The sequence below is a fragment of the Aethina tumida genome, chromosome 4 (assembly GCF_024364675.1).
Source record: "Aethina tumida isolate Nest 87 chromosome 4, icAetTumi1.1, whole genome shotgun sequence".
Lineage (NCBI taxonomy): Eukaryota > Metazoa > Arthropoda > Insecta > Coleoptera > Nitidulidae > Aethina > Aethina tumida.
In genome coordinates, this window is record NC_065438.1 from 20,276,819 (window position 1) to 20,289,143 (window position 12,325).

At 39.0% G+C, this 12,325-nt stretch overlaps 2 protein-coding genes and 2 pseudogenes across 2 annotated transcripts; 3 read left to right on the plus strand and 1 right to left on the minus strand.

Annotated features, from left to right (window-relative positions):
- Positions 1 to 939: 939 nt before the first annotated feature.
- Positions 940 to 2,298, minus strand: LOC109602886 (tubulin alpha-4 chain-like). The gene has a single exon (XM_049966740.1). The coding sequence runs from the start codon at positions 2,296 to 2,298 to the stop codon at positions 940 to 942; it is 1,359 nt and encodes a 452-aa protein (XP_049822697.1).
- Positions 2,299 to 2,407: 109 nt separating this feature from the next.
- Positions 2,408 to 3,855, plus strand: LOC109602896 (tubulin alpha chain-like). The gene has a single exon (XM_020019340.2). It carries the CDS (start codon positions 2,517 to 2,519, stop codon positions 3,834 to 3,836), a length of 1,320 nt encoding a protein of 439 aa, XP_019874899.1. The 5' UTR covers positions 2,408 to 2,516; the 3' UTR covers positions 3,837 to 3,855.
- Positions 3,855 to 4,681, plus strand: LOC109602897 (tubulin alpha-8 chain-like; annotated as a pseudogene).
- On the plus strand, positions 4,673 to 5,956 carry LOC109608034 (tubulin alpha chain-like; annotated as a pseudogene).
- Positions 5,957 to 12,325: the final 6,369 nt, after the last annotated feature.

A 12,325-nucleotide genomic window follows, 5' to 3' on the forward strand; every position in this document is an offset into this window, starting at 1 on the left:
ACAATCCGCGTGTTGGCAAATACGGGAGGGTTGGGGGCGGTCACCCTGGTAACACCGCACGACCGCTACAGCACTCAGCCACGATTATAGCTATTAAAGTCGGATCATAGAATAAAGTGACGATTCTCTAAACTTAAAACCGCATCCCGTATGCTAATTCTACGTTAGAAACACTAACCTAATTATGTTCATGACTCTAAATTAACATATCACCAACTTACCAGCCTTTCAGGTGTTTGAACTCAGTCCTGAAACAAGAGAAAACGTTTGTTAATCAGCCAGGCTATGTTTGGCTAGCTGCAAAAACCACCATATGCCAAACGTGAAATTCTAATAAGAGCCCCGGAGTAAAAAACCGGGAGATTTCTGGCTTTATTAACACATATGGTGTGTTTGCGTAAGCGTGTGGTGATTAGTGCGGGATCAGGGCGGACGGTGATAACTGCGATCCGATTAAGTCCCGGTCCCCGTGATCCGTTATAAGCGGCTCATACTCCGCAAGACCCTTCCCAGTGTGCCCGCCGAACTCAATATCAACTGCTTCGAGCCCCTCAACCCCCCGGGTCCTGGGGCGACCAGAAAAGGGACTGTGCCGATGCCGGCCACGTACATCCGGGATATTGCCGTTCGAGTTATTAGTTTTTTATTTGGGCGCGACAAAAAAATATTCGCTACACCTCGCCCGGACTTTTCGTTGTCCGTTTGATAGGTTCACGTTAAAATGCCAATATAAGTTTAAATTGGTCGGGCTTGTCACGCCGTTTTTGCTCCCATTAATAACCCACAAAGCACTCCAAAAACGCCGGCCTCTTGTTTGCGTTTTTTACAGAAAAATTAAATCCCCCGCCAGCATAGTGTTTTGTAGGATAAAATGACTTGCTATTCATAAAAAACAGGTTTACCCTTTATTTACACAGAATATCGTTTACAAGACTATACTCAACCATCGCCGTCTTCGTAACTATCAGGGTCTTCGACTTCTATCTCTACTTCCCTATAATCATCAATTAGATACAGCAGGTTTTCTCTAGCGTCATGAAACTCCGACTCCTCCAACCCTTCAGACAAATAGTGGTACAAGTAGGCCTTCCGATTCAACATCATGTCGTACTTGGTGATCAGCCTTTCCCAAATTTCCTTTATGGCTGAGTTGTTGCTCACAATGGTGCAGTCCCTTGCGGGCGACCCTAGGTGACCTTTAGGTACCGTCTCGATAGCATTATAGTTAAGCCCAATTTTAAAACCGACAGGGCACCAGTTGATGAACTGTTTCGAGTGCTGAGCCTTCACCCAAGTGATGGCCGAATTGATGTCGGTGGGGTTGACCTGGCCGCGGTACAGGAACCACGCATTCAAATATTTCCCGGTTCTTGGGTCGCACTTGACCAGCGAGGTGTCGGGATGGAAGCAACGTTCGGTCATCTGGGCCAACGTCAATTCTTCGTACGCCGGCCTGTTTACGTTTATCACTGGTGAATAGGTTATCAGTGGGTAGTGGATCCTGGGGTACGGTACGATGTTCTTTTGAAACTCCTCCAAGCTGACGTTGATCGGCCCTTGGAATCGCAACGAGGATGTGGCGGATGCGATAACTTGGGCAAACAGTCGATTTATTCCCTTGTAAGTAAGGGCGTCGTCTTCGTCAATATTTTTTACGAGGATGTCATAACCGGCTCCGTTGTCCAATATGAAACAGCAGTCTTCGTTCTCCATGCTGGCGTGGGTTGTTAAAACGGTATTGTAGGGCTCTATTATAACGGGTGACACATTGGGTGAAGGGAACACGCCGAACTCCATAATTATTTGCTTGTTGTAACGCTCTGAAATGTGTTCAAGAAGCTGGGAACTGAATCCGGAACCTGTTCCACCTCCAAAGCATCTAAAGAGTACAAATCCTTCCAGGTTGTTACATTTCTCGGCCAATAACCTTATGCAATCCACTGCTAAATGATATAACTCCCTTCCATGGCCACAGTATCCAGCTGTGTAAATGTTGGCAGTGTCTTCTTTGCCAGTTACAAATTTAGTGTGATCAAATATTTTTTGTAGGTGTCCAATTTTGACGTTATTAATAGCAGATGGTTCCAAATCAATCATAATGGTCCTGGGTTCCACGGTTCCTGCAGCTGACACCGTGAAATATGAGCTGAAGCTGTCGTCGATATGACAACGAGATTCTCCCACAATATTACCGTCCAAAGATATTCCATGTTCTAAGCAAAACAATTCCCAGCAACTCTCGGCCAAGTTCACACCTGCCTGCCCAATATGAATTTGGATGATCTCCCTTCGAGGCATACTTAATATTTTTATTTTTCAGGTTTTATCAATACAATCAATTTTGACTGCATTTTGTAGGTAAACATGTCAAACTGACGGATGTTAACCTAACTTTTCCGTCGTTCAATCAGATCTTGTCATGAAATTTAAATAACATCCCATTCCACCCATTTTCATCCAAATCACCGGCCAAAATTTTCTGTGAATATGCTACGCAACGCTAATGGATAAGGACTATGCCCAAAAGAGAAATCATCCAAATCCACATCGGTCAAGCAGGTGTTCAAATAGCCAGTGCTTGTTGGGAGTTGTTTTGTCTGGAACACGGGATAACAGTGGACGGTCATATACATCCATCATCACAATGTTATAGGGACGACAGTTACCAATCCTATTTTTCAATTACCAACTCTGGCAAAGCGGTACCAAGAACACTAATCGTAGACTTAGAACCAACAGCTGTTGATGAGATAAGGACGAATTATTACAGACATTTATTCCGACCTGGGACTTTAATAACTGGCAAAGAAGATGCCGCCAATAATTTTGCCATCGGTAACAACACCCGAGGTCTGGAGATGTTGCCTGTAGTTTTAGATAGTCTAAGACAGTTATCTGAGGAAGCTAATAATCCGGAGGGTTTTATAATATTTAAGGCGTTTGGAGGAGGCACAGGCTCGGGGTTCACGTCACTGTTATTGAGGGGTATTTCTGAAGACTACAGAAAAATCAGCGTCTTGGAGTTTGGAATATATCCATCCCCCAGAGTGTCACCGATCATTGTTGAGCCATACAATGCTGGACTGGCTACTCATTCCAGCATGGAGTATGAGGATTGCTGTTGTATTTTTGATAACGAGGCCCTTTATAGTATTTTAGAGAGGAAACTGGAAGTACGTAATCCAACCTACACAAATCCCAACAGGCTTATTGCTCAGGTTGTGTCTGCAACTACAGCAGGCTTGAGGTTCAACGGGTCAGTGAACGTTAGCTTGCAAGAAATTCAAACAAACCTCATTCCATACCCCAGAATCCATTATCCTTTAGTAACTTACTCTCCTATGTTAGCTCCACACAGAAGCGGGCATGAACAAGCCACGGTGTCCCAAATAACTAACTCCTGCTTCGAACCATCCAATTTTATGGTCCACTGCGACCCAAGGCAAGGAAGCTACATCAGTTGCTGTTGTTCCTATCGTGGCAACGTAACAGGCAGTGAGGTGAACAATGCCATGGCCAACATCAAGGCGAAACGATCCATCAACTTCGTGGACTACGTGCCGGGTGGCTTCAAGGTTGGAATTTGTTACATGCCTCCGGTGACAGTTCCTGGAGGTGATCTTGCGGCCTCCGACCGAGCCTGTGTGATGATGGCAAATCACACGGCCATTAGACAGGCGTGGGAGAGGTTGGCGCACAAGTATAAGAAGCTGTACGAGAAAAGGGCGTTCTTCCACCACTACATTGGAGAAGGTATGGAGGAGGGGGAGTTTGCCGACTGCTTGGAGAACTTGAAGAGTCTCGTTTCGGATTATAAGGAAGTGGATTCTAAGTAACTGGACATGATACAACAATTCAACTAAGTACCATCGAAATAATGAAGAGAACTTACTCATCAGTAACCAAATAGTTATTGTTGGGACATTCAATGCTGGGCTAGCTACTTATTCCAAAATGGAGTATGAGGATTGCTGTTGTATTTTAAAGAGAAAACTGGAAGTACGAAATCCAACCTACACAAATCCCAACAGGCTTATTGCTCAGGTTGTGTCTGCAACTACAACAGGTTTGAGGTTTAACGGGTCAGTGAACGTTAGCTTGCAAGAAATTCAAACAAACCTCATTCCATACCCCAGAATCCATTATCCTTTAGTATCTTACTCTCCTATGTTAGCTCCACACAAAAGCGGACATGAACAAGCCACGGTGTCCCAATTAACCAACTCCTGCTTCGAAGCATCCAATTTTATGGTTCACTGCGACCCAAGGCAATGAAGCTACATCAGTTGCTGTTGTTCCTATCATGGCATCGTAACAGGCAATGAGGTGAACAACGCCATGGCCAACATCAAGGCGAAACGATCCATCAACTTCGTGGACTACGTGCCGGGTGGCTTCAAGGTTGGAATTTGTTACATGTCTCCGATGACAGTTCCTGGAGGTGATCTTGCGGCCTCCGACCGAGCCTGTGTGATGATGGCAAATCACACGGCCATCAGACAGGTGTGGGAGAGGTTGGCGCACAAGTATAAGAAGCTGTACGAGAAAAGGGCGTTCTTCCACCACTATATTGGAGAAGGTATGGAGGAAGGGGAGTTTGCTGACTGCTTGGAGAACTTGAAGAGCCTTGTTTCGGATTATAAGGAAGTGGATTCTAAGTAAATGAACATGATACGACAATCCAACTAAGTACCATCGATGTAATGAAGAAAATTTACTCATAAGTAACTATATAGTCATTGTTGAGACATTCAATGCTGGGCTGGCTAATCATTCCAGCATGGAGTATGAGGATTGCTGTTGTATTTTTGATGACGAGGCACTCTATAGTATTTTAGAGAGGAAACTGGAAGTACGAAATCCAACGTACACAAATGCCAACAGGCTTATTGATCAGGTTGTGTCATTCCATACCCCAGAATCCATTATCCTTTAGTAACTTATTCTCCTATGTTAGCTCCACACAGAAGCGGACATGAACAAGCCACGGTGTTCCAATTAACCAACTCCTGCTTCGAACCATCCAACTTTATGGTTCACTGTGACCCAAGACAAAGAAGCTACATCAGTTGCTGTTGTTCCTATCGTGGCAACGTAACAGACAGTGAGGTGAACAACGCCATGGCCAACATCAAGGCGAAACGATCCATCAACTTCGTGGACTACGTGCCGAGTGGCTTCTAGATTGGAATTTGTAACATGCCTCCGGTGACAGTTCCTGGAGGTGATCTTGCGGCCTCCGACCGAGCCTGTGTGATGATGGCAAATCACACGGCCATCAGACAGGCGTGGGAGAGGTTGGCACACAAGTATAAGAAACTGTACGACAAAAGGGCGTTATTCCACCACTACATTGGAGAAGGTATGGAGGAAGGGGTGTTTGCCGACTGCTTGGAGAACTTGAAGAGTCTTGTTTCGGATTATAAGGAAGTGGATTCTAAGTAACTGAACATGATACAGCAGTTCAACTAATTACCATCGATGTAAAGAAGAGAATTTACTCATAAGTAACCATATAGTCATTGTTGAGACATTTAATGCTGGGCTGGCTACTCATTCCAGCATGAAGTATGAGGATTGCTGTTGTATTTTTGATAACGAGGCGCTCTATAGTATTTTAAAGGGGAAACTGGGAGTAGAATATCCAACCTACACAAATCCCAACAGGCTTATTGCTCAGGTTGTGTATGCAACTACTGCAGACTTGAGGTTCATTGGGTGAGTCAACGTTCTTTCATCACTACATTGGAGAAGGTATGGAGAAAGTGGAGTTCATGGTCTGCTTGGAGAATTTAAAAAGTTATAATGAAGTAGATTCTAAGTAACTCAACATGGTTCAACTATTCAATTGAGTACCATCAAGATAAGGAAAAAACATTATTCACAAGTAACCAAATACATTCTTTATCATCATTTAAATATATCTTCTAAGGCAAATATAATTTAAAATCATCTATAATAATGAGTTTTTTTGTAAATTACTTAAGTACTGATTGATTTATTTGTAATAAACAAAATCGGTTGGGATTTAAGTAGTGATAATAAATAGATTATTGACAACAACTAAAGTAGCTTAACGAACGGTTCTCACTCGAGTTTTCAAGCCTATTAATTTCACACACCGACCATTACCCAGAACCGAGGGTATTGTGTTTCGATGTAACGAGCTCGTGGGTCCCCGACGTGGATGTGTAAGTGATGGTAAGCCGACGTAATTCGAAAGGGAAAGAGTGTATCGTGTTAGTGCGATTATCACGCGTGATTCTCACATGATGACGGGCCGCGTGCCGTACTACGCCCCGCACATAAACCATGTTGGACCAACACACGCGAAAATCTATTAAAATTTACGAGGTGGGTCGGACGCCGTCCTCCCAACCCCGTCGCCCGAAATTAATTAGGCAATCTTTCGATTTATTGGGACGCGACGTTTTTTATTCGAAGGGTGGGAACAGGATAATGAGAACATATGGAGCGAGTTAAGAAAATGATCATGAATTTATATCGCATTTATATCCTCGTTCCACCCCCGTCAAGGTTCTGTTTAATTCCCATAAACTGTATCCATATCCTGAAATATACTCGACGCGTTCAAAGCGCGGAAATTCAATTCCATCTCGTCGTTTAGTTCGGGGTTTTTTCTCACTCGCTCAAAAGGGGAGAAGCCTCTCGAAACGCAATCACAACAAATAAAATTACATTTTCATAATTCACCCGTGTTCCATTTTTTTTTTTTTTTTTTGGCGCCCACCCTAACAGTGGCTTCTGGGCCGGGATCGCATCCACCTAACCGTCATTCTTCCACGCGTCATTACGTGTGCGTGCACAACCCCCCCGAATCGTCTGCGAGATTATGGCTAATTGTGGATATCAACGGCCGTGCTTCGCTTCGTTAGACTGTATGTTCTCCGTGCGTCCGTCGAACGTGGAGCGAAGGACGGACATAATCGATATGACAGCTGATGACTGCGTAAAAGGGATGTTTGCTTTTGGCCATGTTGATCTGCAGCCACGGGATATGTTTTGTTTCATCAAGCGGAAGGACGATGCGAAAGGGTTTGCCTAATGATTTTGATTGGACAGATTGATAATCCGACTGGATTTGGTTACGGATGCCTCCAGCCAGCCAATATTCATGAACTACACCTAAAAATCAAACCGTTGTTCCTAGATTTAAATTAAAATTGATGTGGGTAGTGGCGGTTTAAATTGTACGAAAGAATCGACGGACATATCAATTTTAGAGTGGATTAAATCCACATATGTATCACGTCATATTACACAACAATAACAGCGGAGTATTTATTCATTACGCCCTAAAAAATCAAACAGTGCGAGCGGCGCCGTTCAAGTGTCCCAACCCTCACTTTGACATTTATCATATTCACCAACCCTCTGGGAATTTAAAAAACTAGACGCAGCAGACGGAGCTGGATTAATTTATAACACGGACGTTCGTGGGAGCCTTAACTATGTTATCTATCATTATTGAATCTGAGCTGTTTGTTTTTCCAGGCATCAAAATTTTGGCGGGAGGTTTCAATGAATTTATTTTTACTGTGAAAGGATAATAAACTGGTCAATCTTCTTGAAGACACCTTTGGCCCTATAACATTTGACAAGATCTTTGAAAGCTTCACGTAATTAATCCGAGGAAGCCTCAACTATCTATATTTATTGAATCTGACCTGTCTGTATTTCTAGGCACTAAATTTAGAGAATAAAACAGATTAATCTTCTCGAATGTACCTTCAACACTATAGCAATTGTCAAAAGCTTCGAAAGCATCATTAAATAACTCATTAGAAAAAGCCTCACTATCTGTATTTATTGAAATTTAAGTTTTGTTTTTCTAGACTCCAAATTTCAGAGTGGAGGATTCAACAGATTACTTTTTATTGTAGGTTTTGTTGTTTGTAATGAAATTATTTGAAAGTTTAAAAATCTAACTAGTTATTCTACTTGAATACACCTTTCACATTATATAATTTGTCAAAAGCTTTGAAAGCTTTATTCATACGAGGCAGCCTCAACTATCTATATTTATTAATTCTAAGATGTTTATTTTTCTAAGCACCAGAAATAAGGGAAGAAATTTCAATGGACTATTTTTTATAGCAAAATTTGATATTTGTAATGAAATTTATTGAAAGACAAAAATTTAACAGATTAATCTTTTCGAATATACTTTTAATACTACAACAATTGACAAAAGTTTCGAAAGTTTAATTAATTTATTAATTGGGAGAAGTATCAATTATCTATATTTATTGAAACTGAGCTTTTGTTTTTCTAGACTTCAAAGTTTAGAGGAGGAATTCAATAGGTTATTTTTATTGTAGGGTTTGTTGTTAGTAATCAAATTATTTGAAAGTTTAAAAATCTAACTAGTTTAGCTTTCTGAATATTCATTCGAAGAAGCCTTTACTACTTACTTTTACTGAAACTGAGCTTTTGTTTTTCTAGTCTTCATAATTTAGAGGGTAGCATTGAATAGGTTATTTTTTATTGTAGGATTATTTGTTTATAATAAAATTATTTGAAAGATTAAAAATCTAACTTCTTTAATACACCTTTGACACTGTAACATTTGTCCAAAGTTTTGAAAGCTTCACGTATGATTCGAGGAAGCCTCAACTATCTATGTTTTAAATCTGAGCTGTTTGTTTCATTAAGCCCCAAAATTAAGAGAAGAAATTTCAATAGACTATTTTTTACAGCAAAATTTGATGTTTGTAATGAAATTAATTGAAAGGCTTAAATATAATAGATTAATCTTCTCCAATATACTTTTAACACTATAACAATTGTCAAAAGCTTCGACAGCTTTATTAACTAATTTCCCAGAAGCCCCAATTACCTATATTTATTGAAATTGTTTTCCTAGACTTCAAAATTGTGAAGGATTTAACAAATTATTTTTTTATTGTAGGATTTGTTGTTTGTAATAAAATTATTTGAAAATTTAAAAATCTAACTTGTTAATCTACTTGTATACACTTTTCACTTTGTAACATTTGTCAAAAGCTTTGAAAGCTTCATCTAATTTATGCGAGGAAGCCTCAACTATAAAAATTTATTGAATCTAAGGTGTTTTATTTTTCTAAGCACCAAAAATAAGGGAAGAAATTTCAATGGGCTAATTTTTATATCAAAATTGTAATGAAATTAATTGAAAAACAAAAATGTAACAGATAATATTCTCGAATATACTTTTAATACTATAAGAATTGGCAGAAGCTTCGAAAGCTTCATTCACTAACTGATTGGTTCAAAGAAGCCTCAACTGACTATATTTATTCAAACTGAGCTTTTGTTTTTCTAGACTCCAAAAATTTAGAGGGTTCTTTTTTAATGCAGGATGTTTGTAATAAAATTATTTAAGTTTTAAAATCTTACGTTTGACACTGTAACATTTGTCAAAAGCTTTGAAAGTCTCACCTATTTATATTTATTGAATCTGAACTATTTTTATATCTAAACACAAAAATTTAGAGAACAAATTTCAATGGGTTCCTTTTTATATCAAGATTTGATTTTTGTAATGAAATTAATAGAAGGACAAAAGTTTAACAGATTAATCATCTTGAACGTACATTTAACACTATAACAATTATCAAAAGCTTCATTAATTGATTCATTCGGAGAAGCCTCAACCATCGATGTTTATTGAAACAATTGAAACCACCTTCTAATCCTTTACGTACTTCTTTTAGAGTAAATTGTATGGCAAAAATTGAGTTACAGTGTTTCATGTTGCAGTGCAATAGAATCCAATTACAACAGCAACACAGACCCAAGGGGTGAAAAATGTCACAGTAAAACCAAATGCAATCCCCCTCGAATTCAACAATGTCGCCATCCAACCTCTCGATGTGGGAACGATTCGAGTAGCTCTAGTAACCGATTTACGGTGGGTGTACCACCTTATACCGATCACGTGTCGGACACGAGCGTCTAATCCTCGCGCTGATTAAAACGATGGCCTTAAAGTGGGCCCCCGCGATGGGGTTGCGGATAAATTAAGCGCGGTCCCGGAACTGTGAAGTTCGAATTTTTTTGCAGGAGCACCATTAGGGCGATTCGGTTAATTGGGTGGGGCGATCAAAGCACACACGCATCAGGTTAAGGAGCTTGCAAATGATTTTGGTTTTGTGTGTGCCCCCTAAGAGGCTTGTTGCCGAACTGTGGCTTATGGTAAATTAGAGGTAGAGCAGGTCGTTATAATTGCAGGAGTAGTTTAAGTAGGCAATAATGATCTATCAAAATTTCTCCTTTAGTTTTTTTTTTTTTAAAGGTTGATTAACTTGATGCCATAAAGTACTTTGTGTGGTGCTTAAAGTGTCAACAGCAAGATTACGAAGTCCTAATAAGAAAAAATTGAAATGTTTACTCTCCATGGCCACATAAAGTCAGATTGGATGCCATAAAACTTACTTAAACCTACCAGAAATTGATTCCGACAGTGAATGTGCATTGCAATCACCATATATGATATTTGCAGCGTCACATTAACCTGTAAATTGATATGGTACAACCGCAAGAAGGGCATTAAGTTTCCACCGTATAAATTTATCATCATTCGGCTGAAAGATATACAATCAAAAACATAATGCCACACCTAACAGACCGTGATGGCATAAGAGAGCATTAACACTAAGAATGACATATTGGACGACACAATGCCCTATAGATTACTGTATTTATTTTCGGGTAAGTAGACAGTGGACACCTTTTGATAATTGTTAAGCTCCCTAACCACGCGTAGCTAAAAGCGAGCCGCGGCACTCAATCCATGAATGAATGGACATAGATTGCAAATTATGTGTGAGTCGGTCGGCGATAAAACGAGCTGAAAAATGGACAATTATGCCGACTTCGTAACTCATCTCCCGATTCAATACGCCACCCGTATTGTCGTGTTTACATTTAAAAAATTGCCATTGTTGCTGCGTTACGAGATACTATTTATAGTTGTGGCATTTCTATTAGAAGATTGGCGTAATTGATGGTTGTCTAGACTAGTTTTTACGGGACAAATCGATTGTTGATGAGGCTTAGAGATCGTTGCCGTGTGTAATTTGTGCAGTATTAGTACTGAGGGTGGGACAGGCACCTCCAGGAGTTCAATTCATCATCATCGCTAGAACCCATCTGTTTACAAATAAATTCCTCTGCAAATTAGTTCTTCTTATTGAATATATCTTTGCACCGTAAAAATTGACCACAGCTTCGAAAGCTTCACCAATTAGTTGATTAACTTTTCACAATTGTCATAGTATTAAACGTCCATTTGAGAAGATTAATCTGCTAGATTTTTGTCTTAATCCATTGGAATTTTATCAAGCTCAGATTTAATAAATATAGATTGTTGAGGCTTCCACAGATCAATTACGTGAAGCTTCCAAAGCTTTTGACAAATGTTACAGTGCCAAAGGTGTATTCAAAAAGACTAATTATTATAATTAGATTTTTAAACTTTTAAATAATTTTATTATAAACAACTAATACAACAATATCTAATAAACTAATACTGCAATCTCCTTTAAATTATTGAGTCTAGAAAAACAAAAGCTCAGTTTCAATAAATATAGGTAGCTAAGGCCACTTCGAATGAATCACTTAATGAAGCGATGCTTTTGATAATTGTTATAGTGTTAAAGGTACATTACATCTGTTAGATTTTTCTATTAACTTCATTACAAGTATCAAATTTTGTTATAAAAAATAACCCATTGAAATTTCTTCTCTAAATTTTGTACCTAGAAAAACAAACACCTCAGTGTTATTAATAATTGAGGCTTCCTCGGATTAATTACGTGAACCTTTCAAAACTTGTGACAAATGTTACAGTATCAAAAGTGTATTCAATAAGATAAACTAGTTAGATTTTTAAATTTTCAATAAATTTTATTACAAACAACAAGTACTGCAATAAAAATAACCTATTGAATTCTCCCCTCAAATTTTGGGATCTAGAAAGACAAAAGCTCAGTTTCACTAAATATAGATAGTTGATGCTTCTTCGAATGAATCAATAATTAAGCTTTCAAAGCTTTTGACAATTGTTATAGTGTTAAAGGTTAGGTTAGGTTAGGTTAAAGGTACATTCGAGAAAATTAACCCTATCAGATTTTTGTCTTTCTATTATTCTCATTATAAATATCAAATCTTGCTGTAAAAAATAAATCATTTGTAATTTCTTCTCTAAATTTTGATGCCAAGAAAATAAACAATTCAGATTCAATAAATATAGATAGTTAAGGTTTCCTCGAATTAATTGTGTGATGCTTTCAAAGCTTTTGACAAATGTTACGATGTATTT